Source organism: Xenopus tropicalis, chromosome 8, assembly GCF_000004195.4.
Source record: "Xenopus tropicalis strain Nigerian chromosome 8, UCB_Xtro_10.0, whole genome shotgun sequence".
In the NCBI taxonomy this organism is placed as follows: Eukaryota; Metazoa; Chordata; class Amphibia; order Anura; family Pipidae; genus Xenopus; species Xenopus tropicalis.
The window spans coordinates 129,564,197-129,587,002 of record NC_030684.2 but is presented as its reverse complement, the minus strand read 5'-3'; the positions used below and the strand labels follow the sequence as shown (position 1 = coordinate 129,587,002).

The following is a 22,806-nucleotide window of genomic DNA, read 5'->3' as shown; positions in this document are numbered from 1 at the left end:
TCAACTAAATGCAAGCTTTGTTATTCTTATATGTGTAATTACTTTTTCTAATTAAGAAAAATATATAACTGATGTTTGATAGCATACCATAATCAATAGTCTTGGGAATCAACAGCCCCAGGGCCAACAGAGACACATCCCAGATTGTATATAAGGATCCTGCTTTCTGCTTTTCTCAAATTTCTTTCTTTTTTTCTTTTTTTTTTTTTTGAAAAATCAGAGAAAACCAACGTTATATCACTAAACCTCAAACCATTGTGTTTGCCATTGTACAGGTTCTAAGAAAGTAAACGTTAATTGTATCTACTGTATATTTCATTGGTTTACTATTTCTTTTCTTTCTTCTGGACCAATACAGATATGTAAAGATAAAACAGGTGAGCTGTTTTCTTAGGAGTCAACATTCTCAGAGGTTTTTTCAGATATAGAGACGAGGAGCGTCACTTTAAAAATCCTAATTTGGAAAAAGCAGAGAGCTATGAATTCATAAACCTCAAGCAAAATGTGTTTTCCATTCTACAGGTTCTAAGAGAGTAAAAGTGGTGATTCATTTTATCTACTGTATATTCTGTAGGCTTTCTATTTCTTTTCTTTCTTCTGAACCAATGTAAACTTTTATCAACTTCAGTTTTACCAATGATACCAAAGGAAACTACATTGGAAATATACATAATAGGACTGTTCTGCCCCCAATAAGGGGTAATTATATCTTAGTTGGGATCAAGTACAGGTACTGTTTTATTATTACAGAGAAAAGGGAATTATTTAACCATTAAATAAACCCAATAGGGCTGTTCTGCCCCCAATAAGGGGTAATTATATCTTAGTTGGGATCAAGTACAGGTACTGTTTTATTATTACAGAGAAAAGGGAATCATTTAACCATGAAATAAACCCAATAGGGCTGTTCTGCCCCAATAAGGGGTAATTATATCTTAGTTGGGATCAAGTACAGGTACTGTTTTATTATTACAGAGAAAAGGGAATCATTTAACCATTAAATAAACCCAATAGGGCTGTTCTGCCCCCAATAAGGGGTAATTATATCTTAGTTGGGATCAAGTACAGGTACTGTTTTATTATTACAGAGAAAAGGGAATCATTTAACCATTAAATAAACCCAATAGGGCTGTTCTGCCCCCAATAAGGGGTAATTATATCTTAGTTGGGATCAAGTACAGGTACTGTTTTATTATTACAGAGAAAAGGGAATCATTTAACCATGAAATAAACCCAATAGGGCTGTTCTGCCCCAATAAGGGGTAATTATATCTTAGTTGGGATCAAGTACAGGTAGTGTTTTATTACTACAAAGAAAAAGAATATCACTTAAAAAAATGGAATTATTTGCTGAAAATGGACTCTGTGGGGGATCCCATTCCTGAACAAATTGTAGACTTTTCAATCACCTTGAATAATTTAACCAGCCCTTTTATAGCCCCTATCTATATCTTTATGAACAAAATCTTTTTTTCTGGATAAGGAATTTTATGCATAGGAATATATTTCCCTCCCCTGAGTCTAATCATGTTTATTACAGGCAAATATTTGTATATGACTTTGAAATTGACATTGATTTGGAAGTGTAGTTTCAGTTTGCTAGATTATTCCTTGGCTCGCATCATGTAGCTCTATTGTATGCATTGTGCATTTTCGAACAATACCAGCTAAAAAAGAGACTTAATGGATTAGAAGTAAAGACCTGATGTAAACTGAGTTAATGTTAATGTTACCCAATAATTTTGTGAAAACCACTTGTGAAAGAACCACTTGAAACAAAGCAACCCTCGTTCCAAAACATGGGCTACATCACCACAAACTTTCCTTGCGTTTAGCACCTATAGCACAATATACAATTCTTACCAGTCTGAGCTTCCTATATATTATTCAGTAAACCATCTCATCGCCATTTCATGCCCAGTAAGAGAAATTTGTGCCATTTCAAAAAGCTGAGACAAAAGAATAAGCTTATGACTTAAGATGGGAAGAAAATGGAAAGCCATCATTGGCTGAAATGGTAAAGCAAAGTGTTGGTATTTATGGTGGCCGGCTGATCCCATTCAAAATATACCAGGCACTATTCATATTGGTAGAGATTAGGTGTGCAGGGAAATCTTACCTGCTGACGTTCCAAATCTACCAGTGTATAGTGCATTGGCAGAAGGGGAAAGGGACCTGTCCTTTCAGCCCATGGGTTAAATGGTCAGATAGCTATGAGGATTGTCCTATGTGTGTCCTCCATAATAGAAGGTAGAGAGTCTGTGGGTTAGGGTACCTGACTTTCAGACCTGTCATATTTTAAGGTTCATTTAGTCACTCTAAACATGTTATTAAAAGTTTGTACCCATGACATTTTCCTTTTAGGTAAAAACTTTCACTGCTTTAATGTTCTCCTCAGTCATTCCTTCCAACCACAAATCCTGCTTCTATAAGCTCCTCCTTATTACGTTCAAACAGCTCTTTCTTTAAATATATTCTGAACTGTTTCTCCAAATGTCCTTTCTGATCAGCAATGAGTGATATGGAGAGCTCAAATCAAACCTCTATGAACAGGTTTTTTCTTCTTGGCCTCACCAATGTCCCCTACCTACAGGCTTTATGTGTTCTAATGTTCCTGATCATTTATATCATTACATTGTCTGCAAACCTTTTACTTATCCTTGTGGTAAAAACCAGTTCAGAACTACAAACCCCAATGTACTTTTTCCTGAGCAACCTCTCCATCATTGATATCTTCTTGTCTTCCACCATAGTCCCCAAAACTCTGGCAATCACCTTGTCTCAGGATAGAAGTATTTCACTAATGGATTGTACAACCCAGATGTTCTTCAGTTTAGCTTTAGGGGCGACTGAGTGTCTCATTCTGGCTGTTATGGCCTACGACAGATATGCGGCCATCAATAAACCCTTACACTATACCACAATAATGAATAGGAGATTTTGCATAGGTATGGCTGCTGGATGCTGGCTGATTAGCTTTATAAACTCTGCCATTCATGTTTATCTCACGTTTCAGTTGCCTTTTAGCAGATCCCACCAGATTAACCATTTCTTCTGTGAGATGCCGCCTTTATTTAGGCTGTCTTGTCAGGATACACATCTCAATGAGGTAGCCATGTACATCTCAGCTGCTATATTAGGTTTGTGTTCATTCATTTTGACTCTTGTTTCATATGTTCGTATCATTTCCACTATACTTAAGATTCGTTCCACTGCTGGAAGGCATAAAGCTTTCTCCACATGTGCGTCACATCTAACAGTGGTCTCTATATACTACGGCACGCTTCTATTCATGTATATGCGGCCTCACTCGGCCTATTCTCCAGAAGTGGACAAAACAGTTTCGATTGTTTACACAACGGTGACACCGATGCTAAATCCTATTATCTATAGTATAAGGAATAAGCATGTTAAAGACACAATTAGAAAAAAATTTATGAAAACAGGGGGCGCATTTCAAAATGTAACTACAGGGTAGAAGATTCCTTGACCAGAGATGCAGCTCTGGTTGCTGGTATCTCATAAGAGATAAGATGGGAAGGGGAGGAGGAAAAGGGAGGGGGGGAGAGGAGTAAACTGAGCAGACTCGTGCTGTGCCCTGAAGGATTTTACTGAGAACAGGAAATCTGACACAGAAGAACACGTATACACAAAATATGAAAATAAATTCTTTCTTTGAGTATTTTTGGCTTTCTGATAAAGCTTACTTTGTTTTTACCTTTTCTTCTCCTTTAACCATTATCCATTTCTTCTGCAATAACTTGAATCCTCCTTGGAAATGTACAGTATGTATGTATGTATGTATGTATGTATATCTTTATTTAGAAAGCGCTACTTATGTACGCAGCGCTGTACAGTAGAATACATTAATACAAACAGGGGGTTATTAAGATAATAATAGATAAATATAAAGTACAACAATAAATACAGATAGATACAAGATAAATACAGTTGCAATAAGTTAAGAGTCAAAGACACAAGAGGATGGAGGTCCCTGTCCCGTAGAGCTTACAATCTATATGGGAGGGTAAGAGTCAAAGGCACAAGAGGATGGAGGTCCCTGCCCTGTAGAGCTTACAATCTATATGGGAGGGTAAGAGTCAAAGGCACAAGAGGATGGAGGTCCCTGCCCCGTAGAGCTTACAATCTATATGGGAGGGTAAGAGTCAAAGGCACAAGAGGATGGAGGTCCCTGCCCCGTAGAGCTTACAATCTATATGGGAGGGTAAGAGTCAAAGGCACAAGAGGATGGAGGTCCCTGCCCCGTAGAACTTACAATCTATATGGGAGGGTAAGAGTCAAAGGCACAAGAGGATGGAGGTCCCTGCCCCGTAGAGCTTACAATCTATATGGGAGGGTAAGAGTCAAAGACACAAGAGGATGGAGGTCCCTGCCCCGTAGAGCTTACAATCTATATGGGAGGGTAAGAGTCAAAGACACAAGAGGATGGAGGTCCCTGCCCCGTAGAGCTTACAATCTATATGGGAGGGTAAGAGTCAAAGGCACAAGAGGATGGAGGTCCCTGCCCCGTAGAGCTTACAATCTATATGGGAGGGTAAGAGTCAAAGGCACAAGAGGATGGAGGTCCCTGCCCCGTAGAACTTACAATCTATATGGGAGGGTAAGAGTCAAAGGCACAAGAGGATGGAGGTCCCTGCCCCGTAGAGCTTACAATCTATATGGGAGGGTAAGAGTCAAAGACACAAGAGGATGGAGGTCCCTGCCCCGTAGAGCTTACAATCTATATGGGAGGGAAAGAGTCAAAGGCACAAGAGGATGGAGGTCCCTGCCCCGTAGAGCTTACAATCTATATGGATATTAACCTTTTATTTTATTTTTTTTTATTTTTACTTTACCTTTCTTTAAAAAAAAATGTTCAGGCTGCTGCATTATCAACCCTGAGCGCAAAGTGCCTGGAGACCAAATATATTTTTGTATTCATAAGGTGGCCATACATTTGCTTTTACCCTAAGCCCAGCAGAGGGCACAACACAGCCAAGCACATACACACCAGGGTTAGTTTTATCTTATTTATTTAGGTGCCAGTTAAACTGTTCATATGTTTTTGGAGTGTAGGAAAAACCCCATGTAGACAAAAAGAGACCGTACAAACTCCTTGCAGATAGTGCCCAAGATTGAAGTGAACTCAGGACCCAGAGCTGCAAGGAAGAAGTTCTACCCACTAAGCCACCGCGCTGCCTGTATATAGAAGACAGCTGTATATACAACTATGAATCCCTAAAGTGAACACTACTATCTTGAAAATATTTTGTTTTATCATTTGTATAAAATTTCACTTTGAACTTGGTTGGGCAAGGTACTACTACCTCTTTCTTCTCAATTGGGTCAGCACTGTACTGACGAAAAAAGGGTTATCCGCACAGAACTCAACTCCTGAATTTGCCCTGACTTCTCACCCCTGACCCCTGCAGAAGCTGACAACCCTGTTGGGCTCTGACCCTGACCTACCTCCATCTGTGGTGTCTTCAAACAGGAACAGAAGCTTTCAGTGTTTCTCTCTGACATTTTCTTCACCATAATCTCGCTGCTCAAACAGCTTCGGTGCAACCTCCACTTCACTTCCTGATTTCCCGCTGACTCTCAAGATGGCAACCATGGCTTCCCTGTCCCTTGTATGTATGTATGTATGTATGTATAACTTTATTTATAAAGCGCCACAAGGGTACGCAGCGCTGTACAATCTTACAATATACACAATTACACACAGGGAGGACAAGTGTTATAATAAATAAATACAATAAATAAGTATAAATACACAGGGAATAAGTGCCATGTGGTATGAGACACAGTAGGAAGGAGGTCCCTGCCCCCTAGAGCTTACAATCTAAGTGGTTGGGTAACATACAGGCACAAACTGGAAGGTAAGAGTGCATCAGGTATGGGGATTTGCCCTTAAGCGCAGGACTGGGCAAAATAATGTTTTAGTGCCCCAGAAGGTAACAGCTGAGTTTTATCTTAAAGAGAGTGGGTGAGTGTTCCCTACAGAGGGATTCCCTTCACTAAACTTTTCTGCCAATGACTCCTGTGAGTGAATTTTTTGATGAGCGAATCGTTTCATGAAACTTCAACTAATTTCCGTCGTGAAAAAATTTGTTGCGCATAAAAAAAAGTAGTGTTCGCGCCAATATGGGCGTGGCCGCGTCACTAAAGGCAAAAAAAAAGACTCACAAGACAAAAAAAGTGTGCACAACAAAAAAAATCACGCCAGGCGCGTTTTGTGGATTTTTCGCCATTGCCTAGTGTTTCACAAATTTTTCAGCCAAGCGAAACGAGACAGATTCGCTCATCACTATACTGTAGTTAAAGAATAAGTAAACACTTTTTGTTATCATTAAAATTACTCTAAACAGCCTCCAGAATTACCTATCTTTGTCCCAGCATTCTCTCTGACCTGGTTCCTCAGTCAGAAGGTGATCGTTTTTCTTTGCTTCCTTGTGCAGAGTGAAGCCCCGCCCCCCCCACTTCCTGTTGAGGTCTCACATAAAAAAAAAAACCCTGCTAATGCACAGACTGGCTCCTGCTGCCTCCAGGCATGCGCAGAAGGCTCTCCAGGTCGACAACAGTAGTCGAATTAAAGAGAGACCTGAACAGGAAGTGGGGGGGGCGGGGCTTCACTCTGCACAAGGAAGCAAAGAAAAACGATCACCTTCTGACTGAGGAACCAGGTCAGAGAGAATGCTGGGACAAAGGTGGGTAATTCTGGAGGCTGTTTAGAGTAATTTTACTGATAGAAAAAAAAGTTTTACTTAGTCTTTAAGTATTGTTAGCAAAATGTTTTTGTTTTTAGGGGTGGTTCACTAGAATGCCATTTTCCTAGAAACTTTGCATTTGGTTGTTATTATTTCTTTTTTTATAGTTTTTGAATTATTTGCCTTTCTCTTCTGCCCCTTTCCAGCTTTCAAATGGGGGTCATTGACCCCGGCAGCCAAAAAACTATTGCTCTGTGAGCCTATAATTACTGTATATTGTTATTATTACTTTTTATTGCTTATCGTTCTATGCAGGCCCTCTCTTATTTATATTCCAATCTCTTGTTTAAACCACTGCCTGGTTGTTAGGGTAAATAAGACTCTAGCAACCAGATAGCTTCTAAAATACCAAATGTGGAGCTGCTGAACAAAAAAGCTAAGTAACTGAAAAACCATAAAAAAAATGAAGACCAATTGCAAATGTTCTCAGAATATCAATGTCTACATCATATTAAAAGTTAATATAAAAGTGAACTACCCCTTTAAGCCAGTACAATGGTAACAATGAATTTAGCCTAACTAATACCCGGTGCTTGGAACAAGCATTAACCATATCATTGTTAGGTTTTTAATGGAAATTGATGCTTGATCTCCTACCATAATCAATAGTCTTGGGAATCAACAGCCCCAGGGCCAACAGGGACACATCCCAGATTGTATATAAGGATCCTGCTTTCTGCTTTTATCAGATATAGAGATGAGGATCACCATTTTAAAAAATATTGAGTTGAAAAATCAGAGAGAAGCAGCTATAAACCAATAAACTTCTAGCAATTTTGTGTGCTATTGTGCAAATTCTATGAAAGTAACTGTTACTTGTACCTACTGTATATTCCATGGGCTTTGTATTTCTTTTCATTCTTCCGGACCAATATACAGATATGTAAGGATGAACCAGGTGAGCTGTTATCAACGTCAGTTTTCCCAATGTGACTATGATACTAAAGGTAAATACATTGGCAATATACATAATCAAGTCAATAGGGTTGAGGAGACCGCCTCATACGTATGCAAATAGACCAAAGGGATTCTGGGAACAAATTCCTTAAGGCTCCTAGAAAAATCCAATTTACATGGGCTTATCCTATAGGCTAAAGCTCACCCACTGGGTTTGAAGCTGAAGCCAGGATAATAGCTGATCAGATTCCCAACTACAGACCGGTTTTGCCCTTCTTGGGGCTCATCAGTGTAGTGCAGGGTTTTCCAATCAGCTTAGGGAGAGCCAGGAGTGGGGATTCACTTGTTCGTAATTTTTTTCAGAGCCTTAAGGAATTTGTTCCCAGAATCCCTTTGGTCAATATACAGAATAGGAACCCCCTAAAACAGTAATCCCCAACCAGTGGTTCGGGAGGAACATGTTGCTCACTAACCCCTTGGATGTTGCTCTCAGTGGCCTCAAGGCTGGTGCTTATTTTAAAATTTCTGGCTTGGAGGCAAGTGTTGATTGCATAAAACCCACTGTAAAGCCAAATAGAGCCTTCTATAGGCTGCCAGTCCACATAGGGGCTACCAAATATCCTATTATATTTATTTATTTGTACCCCCAGGAACTTTTCCCATGCTTGTGTTGCTCCCCAACACTTTTTCCATCTGAATGTGGCTCACGGGTATAAAAGGTTGGGGATCCCTGCCCTAAAATATAATGTAAAATATTCACAATCGCACACATTCCATAACATAGATTCAAAAATATCAAAACAAATAAATAAGCCACATAGTAGACAAGTCATAAATAAAGAGGGTGCATTTACGCATTCATGTGCAACAGGGAGTTATATTATCTGATTCTGCCTATAGTATATATACATTGCAGTGCAGTTATAGGATCTGTTATCCAGTATGCTGGGGACATGGGGTTTTCCAGATAAGGGAGTTTCAGATAACCATATCTATAAAATTATTTTTTCCCGGATTTGTGCTTTTTTGCACCAAAACATGTAAAAATACACAAATTTTTAGTGATTTATTAAGCATGAAAACCACGAAAACCATTGATACAAAACGTTGCCATCTAAAAGCTGCTAAGGTCATAAAAATCAATGGGCAGCTGTTCTGCTTCCAGATGGAAGACCTTTTTTTGCCTTGTTAATTTTTGGATTTTTCTGATGCTCCATTAGTTGAAAAATGCTGAAAATTTGTGGGTTTTGTGTTTTTCCCCCTTTTTTTTTTCATTTAAACTTTTTCAATTCGAATCTTTTCATAAATTCCTAGATATTTGTGGTTCTAGTGGACAGGAGTTTATTAAAAAGAAAAAACTCTAAAACCACGAAAATGAGACTGCTGATAAATGGGCCTCCCCATACGAGTATATACACATCATTTCCCAGCTTTCTGCACCTTGATCAATATTCACGATTCGATAAGAAGAGTAAGGTAACAGTATAATACCTTAAATAAAATATATAAAAACAAATTGAACTTACAAAATATTAGTCAATAAACCACCCATCGCCAAGTGACTTGGCTGCAGTCCCATCAGCTTACATTTTTAATGCCTTTTCATAGATATTGGAGGGAAATTTGGAATTTTTTGCCCCACTTCTCCAAAGCTAAGAAATGCTTGGGCTACTAACCACTCAATAGCCCCTGTGTCATTAACCAAAGTTAATTGTGGGAACATTTGTGAATGTATCAATGGAGACACCCTACACTGAATCATTGCACTTTTTTGTTGATGTTCTTGCCAAAACTGCTACTGGGTTATTAGACTTTTAGTTTTTAATCTTGTTTATGTTTCTTTATTAACATTATATTTTACTGAAACTTGCTGTATAGATATCGATTTTTCACCATGACATAATCCTGGTTTAACCATGATCTCAGTTAAAGGGGACATTACAAGCATGCAGCACCTTATAGTTTTAGTCATTGCAATTTACATAACATACGAGTAGTTTTCAAAGAATAGTTAATTTGTTAAACTGGCTGTGTCTGTATCTCAGTGAGCAGTCAGCAGAGCAGTCTTTGTATGTGGGTGGAGCTTTATCATCTATATTCTATACCTGTCAGTTGCTGCTTCAGAAGGTCATCCAGGGTCATACTGGGGGGTGCAAGGTCCACTGGGGCTACCATCTCAGGGGCCTTGCACATCTCAAGGTGCCCTCACTGGCCACGTCCCCCACCGCAGCCCCTAACCCCCCGCAGGGGTCCCCTCACGGATGGGTGAGGGAGATACAAAAGGCATCTGCTCCCAGTCCGACCCTGAGGTCATCTGTTTCCTCTGACTCCAAAGAACCCTTTTAGATTTTCCTGCCATTTCATTTTTCTGCATCTTCTGCCATAAAGGTAAAGCTCTATGACAAGACTTTGCACCATGTTACAAAAGCCAACACACCCTTCTTGTGTACATGTCCAAAACTTAGGGTAGAAAGTAGCAAAGTGATCATGAAGTCCCTCCAGCGTTTGTCTGCTAGGGGAAGTCAAGAAATGCCCTTCCCACAGACAATTATATATGTCACCTGTGAGAAGAAAAATCCAGTGCTCACATCAGATGTCTCCTATCAGCCCACTAGCTGTTTGAATGTAGCATTTGCCATTCCAAATTTGTGGCACTCCGGGTTTTTAAAAGCTGCAACTTGCAGGCTGTTGGGGATGCTTGGCCTATAGTTCAACGAGGGATCCCAAAAAAAGTATTGTTCATTATTGCCCCGAAAATTCATAGAAGTTTTTGTGAAGAATGTTTAATGGCTGACAGAGGCGGCCAGAGACATCCCTTAAGGTGGGGGGAAGAATGGACAAACAAAAACTACAAAACGAAAGCATCCTTATTGGACTTCTGTATGCTGATTGACTGAAATGGTAATGCTTGTTGCTGATGGAAAATTTCTTTATTATTTATTTATAGAAGTCCACCAATGCTGACCAATATCCTTGCATTATGCATATATTATATTATGCAGTTTGTTCAGGGATGCTGGAAAACCTTATCTGCTGAGGAACCAGATGTGCCAGTTAGTGATGAGTGAATCTGTTCTGTTTTGCTTCGCCCAAAAATTTGCGAATCCAACAAGCACTGGCCCGTGTATGACCACCTTAAGAGAAGGTAATGAGTCTGTGGGTGAAAAGAAAAAAAATAAATGTTTAAATGCAAAGTAGTTGAAAGGTTATTGACTTTCACTAAATACATTTTTAAGAGTTTGCACCCATGACATAAACGTGGTCACAAAACTCCCACTTCTTTGATGTTCTCCAAAATCTTTCTTGCTAACCACAAAGTCTACAACCTCCTCCTCATTTCACCCTAAGCAGCATTTCTTGAACAATATTCTGAACTATTTTCTAGATATAATTTCTGATCAGCAATGAGTGGAATGGAGAACTCCAATCAAACCTCTGTGAACAGGTTCATTCTTCTTGGCCTCACCAATATCCCATACCTACAGGCTTTATGTGTTCTAATGTTCCTGATCATTTATATCATTACATTGTCTGCAAACCTTTTACTTATCCTTGTGGTGAAAATGAATCCTCAACTACAAACCCCAATGTACTTTTTCCTGAGCAACCTCTCCATCATTGATATCTTCTTCTCTTCCACCATAGTACCCAAAACTCTGGCAATCACCTTGTCTCAGGATAGAAGTATTTCACTAATGGATTGTACAACCCAGATGTTCTTCAGTTTAGCTTTAGGGGCGACTGAGTGTCTCATTCTGGCTGTTATGGCCTACGACAGATATGCGGCTATCAATAAACCATTACACTATACCACAATAATGAATAAGGGATTTTGCATAGGTATGGCTGCTGGATGCTGGTTAATTAGCTTTATAAACTCTGCCATTCATGTTTATCTCACATTTCAACTGCCTTTTTGCAGATCCCGCCATATTAACCATTTCTTCTGCGAGATACCTTCTTTCTTTTGGCTGTCTTGCCGAGATACAAACCTCAATGAGGTAGCCATGTACATCTCAGCTGGGATAATAGGAGGCTGTTCATTCATTTTGATTCTTGTTTCATATGGCCATATAATTTTTACTATACTTAATATTCATTCCACTGCTAAAAGGTATAAAGCTTTCTCCACTTGTGCATCGCATCTAACAGTGGTCTCTCTATACTACGGCACCATCCTATTCATGTATATGCGGCCTCACTCGGCCTATGCTCCAAAGGCAGACAAGACAGTGTCCATTATTTACACAGTGGTGACACCAATGCTGAATCCTATTATCTATAGTATAAGGAATGAGCATGTTAAAAGCACAATAAGAAAAAAAATAAATGAACTAATGCCTTGGCTTATTTAAATAATATTTTTGATATCATAGACAAGATAAATCTAATACTTCAGAGGGTAACCCAGTCCACCTTAATAGAATTACAAAGAGGACATTTTCTCAAAGCCCACCATCAATTGTTGTTTGAATTGAGCTTCCCAAAGAAATGGATATTACCATTTATTTTATATTTTCTTTTCTTTTTAAAAAATGTTATGCTTTTTTTGTGCTATTTACCTTGAGCATACAGCTCCTGAGCCCACATATAGTCAATTATATTTAATGTATTGCCAAGGTGGCCATTTTTGTACAGATATTGTCTTATTCTCTATAAAAGGGGGTGAGGCTGACTATTCAGTATAATATTTGTATATATTGATAGTGTTGGCACTGCTTGGCTTACTAAATCCTCAAAGAATACACCCAATTCAGTAAAATTTATATATATATATAGTGTGCTAACACAGTTTAATTAAACAATATATAAAAGAGATCAGAGTTAAAGACAAAAATCTTTACCTAAAATAGGTATTGACCTGGGTGTGAATACCCCAGGTCCCTCGCCAAATATTTCAAATGTAAGTACACAAGCAGTGAAGATCACATAAATATACACACACTCACCGATGCCGAAATTTGGCTCGGGTGCTTGGAGCCCCGAACCCATAGCCCAAGGGAGCAAATTCAAATCTCTGAAGAAAGCGGCTCGCAAAGCACCATGGTCAGCCAGAGAATGGATAAAACTCGAACTTTATTTACATTCTTAAAAACCCAGAACGCCTCGTTCGTGCCCGCACTTAATCATAGGCATGGCTTACTAGTCTAACTAGTATTATCAGGAGCCAATTAACTTCTCTGTAAGATAGTGCAGGAGTAAAATGGAGTACCCAAAGGCAACTTGACATGGGGAAACTTTTTGCAGATACTGCCCGAGTTGGAAATGAACTCAGGACACCAACACTGCCAGTCAAAAGTGCTAATTACTGAGCCGCCATTTTACCTATACAGACATACATTGAACTATGAACTATGGTAAATATTGATAAGCGAAATTGGAACTTTAAGTATGAGACAATTAGCACTGTGAGACGATATGCTATTGGTTTATTGTATTTTTCCTCATGGCTTTTTAATTATTTAGCTTTTTCTTTAGCAACTGTTCAGTTTGGTATTTTAGCAGCTATCTGGTTGCTGGGGACTGATTTACCCAAGCAACCAGGAAGTAGTTTGAATGAGAGACTGGATTATCAATAGAAGAGGGTCTAAAAAGGAAGATAAGTAATAAAAATTAACAATAACAAAAAAGTTGTAGCATCACGGAGCAATGGTTTTTTGGCCATTGGAGTCAGTGACCCCCATTTGAAAGCTGAATTGTGGCAGAAGAAGAAGTCAAATAATAAAAAATAAATAAAAAATAAATACCAACTGAAATGTTGTTGGGAGTAGGATATTCTATAACATGCTAATAGTTAATGTAAAGGCAAACCACCCCTTTAAAAAAGAATCAAATGCAGGAAATTTTAGGCTTGTAAGCCTGACACCAGTTGTGGTTAAATGATGTAAAATGACTCCTGTCCTGATGGCTTAACAAATCAGCTAAATGTGGTAAAGGTTGCAATGTTTGCACCAGGTCTAGTAACTCATAGCAACCCACGGCAAACTGGATGCTTTCTGTCAAATAGATGAACCGTACATTCTCTCTACTGATTGGTTGCTATGCATTACAATACAAAGGGGCACATTTACTTACCCACGAACATTCTGACGGCGTCCGAATGCGTTTTTTTTTTTACATGATCGATATTTTGCGATTTTTCGCACAATTTTTGCGACTTTTTCGTAGCCATTCCGAATGTTTCACAAAATGGTGCGACTTTTTTATAGCGTTACGATTTGCGCAAACTGTCGCAACTTTTTCGCAGCTTTCGCGCCGAGTACGAAAGTTTCGGATTCATTCAAGCTTCAGTATGGTGACTTTTCTTGGGCCAGGTTGGAGCTGCAGAGTGCCATTGAGTCCTATGGGAGGCGTCAATACGAAAAAATCGGGACTTTTCGGGCAAGTCGTAACGCTTACGAAAAAGTTGCGACTTTTCGCGCAAGTTGTAATGGTTACGAAAAAGTTGCGTCAATTTCCGAAAAATTGTAACGGCGACGAAAAAATCGCAAAAAATACGAAAAAATCGCAAAATGTTTGTTTTCCAATCAGAATTTTTCCAATTCGGATTCGTGGGTTAGTAAAGATGCCCCAAACTGTGCAAACTTTGAGATTTCTGTTATAGTTCTAATTGTATGGGGAGGTAAACATAGACCAGGTGTCCCCAATCTTTCTTACTCGTGAGCCACAGTCAAATGTATAAAGACTTTGGGAGCAACACAAGCACCATAAAAGTTCATGGAGGAGCCAAATAAGGGCTGTGATTGGCTATTAGGCAGCCTCTATTAGTTTAAATTAGTTTTTAGTGACATGAAGTCATGAAAGTTGCCACTTACTAAATATTTTCTTTGGAAAGCATGGCATGTTGTCATAAGAAATTAAATAACTACCCAAAAAAAACTACCCAGCAAATCTGTCCCATTGTGCTTAACTCAAAAATTTGCAAAACTACCAAAAAATTTATGAAATAGTGGAAAATTTGTGAATCACATTTGTCGCGAGACTATGAATTTTTTTTAACATGGGAGTGCCTATTTTGACGTGCCTGTGTCCGTTTAGACATGACCACACCTATTTTGACGTGGCCATGCCTATTTTATTGCACGCACAACTTTTTTAACGTACAACAAATTTTTTCACTCCAAATTTTTGCAGAAGTTTCACAAAACAATGGCGAAATGTGGAAAGTCGCTGCGAATCCATGCCTGGCGAAAAAATTCACTCATCACTACCCATAAGTCCAATATTTCCTTGAGTTATCTTCTTGATACCATTTTTTTCTTGATCCTACCTTGAATCTAGGGGTTCCTTTGCTATAATGTAGAGATTTTTTGAAATTCTTATTTCAAACTAACTTTCCAGTTGTGTTTGACATGAAGATTCTTATGGAAGAGTCCAATCAAACGCTGGAGAACAGATTTATTCTCATAGGACCCATACCTACAGACTAGTGATGCGCGAGTCTGTCCCGTTTTGCCATAAAATTCGCAAAACGGCAAGAAAATTTGCAAAACGGCGAAAAATTTGCAAAATGCAAATGTCGCACTATTTTTTTTGTCACCCGAGTATTTTTTGTCGCCCACATTTTTTTTGTCACCCGCGGCTTTTTTTATCACGCACAATTTGACGCGATTATGCCCTTTATTGATGCGGCCATGCCCAATTTGACATGCAACAAAAAAAAAATCTGTGCAACAAAGTTTTCCACTGCGCATTTTCATGGAAGTCTTGCGAAACAATTTGCCAACGGCAAAATGTGGAAATCCGCTAAGAATCCATGCCTGGAGAAAAAACTCGCTCATCATCATTACTACAGACTTTATACCTCTTCATATTTTTTATAATATATATTTATATATATTCATTTAGCCTGTTTCCCTGAAATGGACAAGATAGTGTTTATTTATACCTGTGTAACTCCGAAGCTAAATCCCATCATCTACAGCAGTGATCCCCAACCAGTGGCTCTGGGGCAACATGTTGCTCCCCAACCCCTTGGATGTTGCTCTCAGTGCCCCCAAACCAGGGAGTTATTTTTGAATTCCTGACTTGGGTGCAAGTTTTGGTTGAATAAAGATTTCCTACCAAATAAAGCCCCCTGTAAGCTGATAGGGTGCATAGAGACTGCCTAATAGCCAATCACAGCCCTTATTTGGCACCTTCATGAACTTTTATGGTGCTTGTGTTGCTCTCCAAGTCTTTTTACAATTGACTTTGGAAACATTAAGAAACGTTGGGGACCCATGCTCTAATTCATTAAAGTCCAATGGGAAAAATAGTAAAAAATAGTGATGGGCAAAAAAATTCAGCATGCATGGATTCATGGCAAATTTTCACGTTTTGCCATTGGCGGATATTTTCACAAAACGTGAGGCAAAATCCGCCTTGGAAAAATTTGCTGTAAGGAATTGTATCTCACATCAAAAAGAATTGTCTCTTGCGTCAAAAAGAATCATCTCTTGCATCAAAAAGAATTGTCTTGCGCCAAAAAGAATTATCTGCAATTTTTTGATTTGCAACATTTTCACCCTTTCGCAAATTTTTCACCGTTTTGTAAATCTTTTCAAATTTTACGGCGAAGCAAAACTGGACAGATTTGTTCATCACTAGTAAAAAATATTTAGCTTGAAAGGTAGTGCTTTTTTAAGCTTAATAGTTATTCTTAAGACCAGCAAAGTGTCACGAGCGATCACCGCTCCTTACCTGTTCGGCGGCGTCCTCCTTCCCGGCGCGGTGAATCCAAGATGGCGGCGCCCAGGACTCCACGTGGGCGCAAGGACGCCGGCGCGATGACGTCACGCGCTGTGGCGCCAAATTAAAAAATAAAAGGACGCCAGAGACCCAGGTTCAATGCCCGAGTATAGCTCAATATTTATATTGTGTTCCTGGGTCTCTTATTGTCTTTCCTGCTCTCCTATTGCCAAATCACTGCTTGTTCCTGACCTTGAACCTTGCTGCCTGCCTTAAGTGACCATTGCCTGAACCTGACCTCTCTATTGGATTACCCTGAAACTGTACTTTGCTCGGACTCGCTAGAAGTGGCCTTCCTCCTTGATCCTGACTACACCCTCCCTGTGGGTGCCGAAGGCCCCCGCTGACACAAAGAACTGTAAAATATACAAATATCATTGTACTTGCACTAAAAATTATCTAAATTTTATGGTCAAATTTTAGTTCAATAAGGGTTAGTTTTTGAGACTTTTTCCTCTTTTGGCAGAGAACTCTCCAGAGCTTCAGAATGAATCTTTATCTGTTATCTAATTGTATAGGGAGTCTTTAAACTCACATGTGATATTTTTGTATAAAGTTATAAACATCTGGGACCAACTCCAGACAATTATTAAATGGTATTTAAAAGCACGTTGCACCCACTAAGTTCATAGTTCTGTTCCTCATAAAAATGCAGAAAGTTAACAATAATGACTAATTATTAGGTGTTTTCTAAATAATATTCAATAATTGAAAGTCTTGGACAAGAGTTTGTATCTTCAGAATTTTAGAGGTAAGTCAATGAATTCCATATTTTGAAATCGAAAAGAATAACAAATCATTTGATTTAATATTAGTTCCTCTCAAATGAAGCAATACAAATCATTATTCTATTATTTCTATAAACATATATATTATTAACATTATGACCACAGATAATCCTGAACATCCCAAAGAAGTTTATACCTTTTTAGAAATTACATTTTGTATATAAAATGAATTTTCTCAATGATAATATGGCCATCAAGAAATGGAGAAGCAGAGAAACTATGGGCAGTAAAGGTAATCAAAGAACTTGGACCTGTTATCCATAATGCCCGAGACCTTTCCATAATTTGGATCTCTATACTTTAAGCTAAACAATTATTTAAACATGAAATAAACCCAATAGAATTGTTTTGCCTTCAATAGGAGGTAATTATATCTTAGTTGGGATCAAGTACAGGTACTGTTTTATTATTACAGAGAAAAGGGAATCATTTAACCATTAAATAAACCCAATAGGGCTGTTCTGCCCCAATAAGGGGTAATTATATCTTAGTTGGGATCAAGTACAGGTACTGTTTTATTATTACAGAGAAAAGGGAATCATTTAACCATTAAATAAACCCAATAGGGCTGTTCTGCCCCAATAAGGGGTAATTATATCTTAGTTGGGATCAAGTACAGGTACTGTTTTATTATTACAGAGAAAAGGGAATCATTTAACCATGAAATAAACCCAATAGGGCTGTTCTGCCCCCAATAAGGGGTAATTATATCTTAGTTGGGATCAAGTACAGGTACTGTTTTATTATTACAGAGAAAAGGGAATCATTTAACCATGAAATAAACCCAATAGGGCTGTTCTGCCCCCAATAAGGGGTAATTATATCTTAGTTGGGATCAAGTACAGGTACTGTTTTATTATTACAGAGAAAAGGGAATCATTTAACCATGAAATAAACCCAATAGGGCTGTTCTGCCCCCAATAAGGGGTAATTATATCTTAGTTGGGATCAAGTACAGGTACTGTTTTATTATTACAGAGAAAAGGAAATTATTTAACCATGAAATAAACCCAATAGGGCTGTTCTGCCCCCAATAAGGGGTAATTATATCTTAGTTGGGATCAAGTACAGGTACTGTTTTATTATTACAGAGAAAAGGGAATCATATAAACATTAAATAAACCCAATAGGGCTGTTCTGCCCCCAATAAGGGGTAATTATATCTTAGTTGGGATCAAGTACAGGTACTGTTTTATTATTACAGAGAAAAGGAAATTATTTAACCATGAAATAAACCCAATAGGGCTGTTCTGCCCCAATAAGGGGTAATTATATCTTAGTTGGGATCAAGTACAGGTACTGTTTTATTATTACAGAGAAAAGGGAATCATATAAACATGAAATAAACCCAATAGGGCTGTTCTGCCCCAATAAGGGGTAATTATATCTTAGTTGGGATCAAGTACAGGTACTGTTTTATTATTACAGAGAAAAAGGAATAATTTAGACATGAAATAAACCCAATAGGGCTGTTCTGCCCCAATAAGGGGTAATTATATCTTAGTTGGGATCAAGTACAGATACTGTTTTATTATTACAGAGAAAAGGGAATCATTTAACCATTAAAAAAAACCCAATAGGACTGTTCTGCCCCCAATAAGGGGTAATTATATCTTAGTTGGGATCGAGTACAGGTACTGTTTTATTATTACAGAGAAAAGGGAATCATTTAAACATGAAATAAACCCAATAGGGCTGTTCTGCCCCCAATAAGGGGTAATTATATCTTAGTTGGGATCAAGTACAGGTACTGTTTTATTATTACAGAGAAAAGGGAATCATTTAACCATGAAATAAACCCAATAGGGCTGTTCTGCCCCCAATAAGGGGTAATTATATCTTAGTTGGGATCAAGTACAGGTACTGTTTTATTATTACAGAGGAAAAGGATATCATTTTTGACTGTCAAACTTTACTTCCCTTTTGGCACAACAGGATCACATGGTGACACTCATAACATCGTACCATCTTGGAATTGGAGTGGAGATTAAATATATTTGGAGAATTGCAGTAACATACACTATTGCTGATAGGTCTTTATTGCATATTTTCAGTGAATTATGCAAAAGTGAGCGGGGTACAGAACATTGTGAGACAATAAGACAAATAAGCTTTTCATTGTATGTAAAAGGGAATCATATAAAGAATGTACTTTCTTGGCACAAACAACAACGTTTGGGAGGGTTGCACATGTTTATTGGTACATAATTCAAAACCTGATTGCGGATATTTCCAAATTCCTAGTGCGGTAATTTTCCAAACACCACAAAAATTATGTAATCTCAAAAGAGTCCTAAAACCTAAAAGGTTTTAACTTTTAATATAATTATGCTTGAGAAGTTGAACAGCTTTTCATAAAATAGTCCATATTCCCTCACTTTTATTGGCAATGTTGGCTCAATAACTATTGCTTGCCTTGTTTTATTACTTTCAGCTGTATTGTGATACTACGTGACATGAAGAATTCAAATCACACCGCATTGGACAGAATTATTCTTCTTGGCCTCACCAATATCCCATACCTACAGGCAATATATGTTTTATTATTCTTTATAATCTATATAACCACACTGTCAGCCAACTCCCTGCTTATTATCGTAGTGAGGACCAATGAGCAGCTGCAGACTCCCATGTACTTTTTCCTGAGCAACCTCTCCATAACTGATATCTGCTTATCTTCCACCATAGTACCCAGAATAATAATAAACACTTTATCCCAGGATAGAAGTATTTCCCTTTCAGACTGTGCATTGCAGATGTTCTCCCATTTGGCTGTAGGTGGGACGGAGTGTTTGATTCTAGCTGTTATGGCCTATGACAGGTATGCAGCCATATGTCAGCCATTACACTACAATACAGTTATGAACAAGACATTCTGTATATGTATGGCTGCTGGATCATGGACCTTCTCATTTACCAGTGCTTTAATTCATGTGTTTTTTACTTTTCAACTGCCTGTTTGCCGTTCTCACAACCTTAACCATTATTTTTGTGAGATGCCTCCTTTCTTTCGTCTCTCTTGCCGAGATACTTGGCCCAATGAGTTAGCCATGTTCATCACAGCTGGTATAATTGCCATGTGTTCCTTCCTTTTGACTCTCATTTCATATATTCACATAATCTCCACTATTCTGAAGATCCGTTCCAGTGAAGGAAGGCAAAAATCTTTTTCCACTTGTGCATCCCATCTCACCGTGGTCTCGTTGTTCTATGGCACCATCTTGTTCATGTATATGAGACCTCACTCTGCGTATTCAGACATAGACAAGACAGTATCCATTTTTTATTCAACTGTGATCCCAATGCTGAATCCTATCATTTACAGCATGAGAAATAAAGATGTCAAAGGCACCTTGAAAAAACAAATGACTAAGCAACATTTTGAAAAGTCCTAAAGAACTTCTAGATAGCGTTACCATAAATATGACAGAACCAGCGGCTGAAAACCAAAATGTCAGTTTCCTGTCCTTGCACAATTTCAGCATCTGAAGCATACCGTATTAATCTGACTGTGATAAGAAAGAAAGACAACTATTACTTGAATTCTAAAAAATACTCTAAAAGCCTCTACAAATGAAATGTGTAAGTACAGTATAGAGTGTGGACCAAGGGGATTCTGGGAACAAAATCCTTCTGATCAGTTTTTTGATTGGCTTAGGGAGAGCCAGGAGTGGGGATTCAAGAACAAGTCAAAAAGGTTGAGGAGATTGCCTCATACAGTACGTATGCAAATAGACCAAAGAGATTCTGGGAACAAATTCCTTATAGATAGTGATGAGCGAATCTGTTTCGCTTCGCCAAAAAAATCGCGAATCTGTTTCGCTTCGCCAAAAAATCGCGAATCTGTTTCGCTTGGCCCAAGGAAAGTATCCATACCGAAGCTTGAATGAATCTGAAACTTTCACACTCAGGGCAGCAATACGGTTTTGTTACAATTTTTGTTGCAAAGTTGCGCTAATGTACAAAAAATTTATAGAAAATACGCTAAAGTTGTAACCTTTAAAAAATATATGATTTTTTTTGTATTTCAGACCTGTCGTACTTTATGCCCTTAGGGGCACATTTACTAAGCCATTTTGAGATTAAGTCGGATTTTTTTCGATAATTTCGAGATTTATGCCAGAACTCGATTTTTTCATTATTGTTCCCTGAAAAATTTGAGTTTTTTTGAAAATAACTCCCATAATCCATGATTTATTAATAGTTAGTTAACTTTTTTTTGTAAAAAATTTTTTTGACAAGTTTGATCGAGTTCCGTTGTCGTATGGAGGCTTAGAATAGTAGGGGAATAGAATAGTCAGTGACAGCCTGTCCTTGACACATTTTCAAAGGGAAATTAATCCTATCATTGTTTTCAGTTTCACCCAGTTTCAACTGGAAAATTGTTTTCCAAGAATGAGCGCCAATGCTCCTAAAATGGCTGCTGGGGCAATTCCTGTTTTTGCTTTCAACTCAGGATTTTTGAATGTAAGTTCAAAACTTTTGTATGTACGATTCAAGCATTATCGTGACATTTTATAAATACAGCAATGATCGAGTTTAATTCGAATTTATATCATGTCGAGTTCAAATGACTTTCAAGGCCAGAAAAAAACAAATTTTCACCATTTTTCTTTTTTTTTGCGCTCAAACTCAAATATTCCTGAAAAAAAGCTTGTCTTGTCTGAGATTTATTATACAACAATAGTGTGACAATCCCGAATCTGATAATACTCCGGCTAAAACCTGTCGCAATCATGTAGAAGTCAATGGCAGATGTCCATTTTACAATCAGGTCTTTTTTTGATTCGTGGTTTTTGAGGTTTTGGGGTGTTACAATACAAAAACTTGTGGTTATTGTGATTTTTGCAAGTTTTCCACAACATTTTTCCTTTGTGCTTTTTTGTTCAGATTTTTTGTTAAATGACTGCCATTTGTGGAAATTATTTTTTTCATGATTTCAAAAAGATATAAATCTGAAAAAAACTATTTGTTGTAAATTTGCCCCTAAGTTTTCTTTCCTAAACACAAAAATTTTGGCTTCTGACATTGCTGGCATTCAACTGTATACCATTACACTGCAACACAATCATCAACAAGAGCTAGGGGTGTTCTTACCGTGTTTCCCCGAAAATAAGACACTGTCTTATATTTTTTTAAGCTCCCAAATATGCACTAGGTCTTATTTTCAGGGGATGTCTTATTTTTCCATGAAGAAGAATACAGTACACATTTATTCCATCGTTTGGGAGAGATTTATCGATCAGCCATAGGTGGGTGTCTTATTTTCGGGGGGTGCCTTATTTTCCGAGGGGGGTGAAAAATCGGGGGGGTGCCTTACTTTCAAAGGATGTCCTATTTTCAGGGAAACAGGGTAATGATAGATTGTTGAGCAGGGATCCCCAACCTATTTTACCCATAAGCCACTTTCAAATGTAAAAAGTGTTGGAGAGCAACACAAGCATGAAAAATGTTCCTGGGGGTGCAAAATAAGAGCTGTGATTGGCTATTTGGTAGCCCCTATGTGGACTGGCAGCCTACAGGAGGCTCTGTTTGGCAGTACACCTGGTTGTTATGCAATCAATATGTGCCTCCAAGCCAGGAATTCAAAAAATAAGCACCAAGCATCCAAGGGGTTGGTA

General features: G+C 38.2%; 3 protein-coding genes across 3 annotated transcripts; all 3 read left to right on the top strand.

The window, feature by feature from the left end:
* Positions 1-2,512: 2,512 nt before the first annotated feature.
* Positions 2,513-3,478, top strand: LOC101735260 (olfactory receptor 1020-like). The gene has a single exon (XM_004917512.3). It carries the CDS (start codon positions 2,513-2,515, stop codon positions 3,476-3,478), a length of 966 nt encoding a protein of 321 aa, XP_004917569.3.
* A 7,602-nt stretch (positions 3,479-11,080) lies between these two features.
* On the top strand, positions 11,081-12,022 carry LOC100489921 (olfactory receptor 5B21-like). The gene has a single exon (XM_002938768.3). It carries the CDS (start codon positions 11,081-11,083, stop codon positions 12,020-12,022), a length of 942 nt encoding a protein of 313 aa, XP_002938814.3.
* A 7,619-nt stretch (positions 12,023-19,641) lies between these two features.
* LOC101730295 (olfactory receptor 1019-like) lies at positions 19,642-20,580 on the top strand. Its single transcript, XM_004917513.2, has one exon. The coding sequence runs from the start codon at positions 19,642-19,644 to the stop codon at positions 20,578-20,580; it is 939 nt and encodes a 312-aa protein (XP_004917570.2).
* Positions 20,581-22,806: the final 2,226 nt, after the last annotated feature.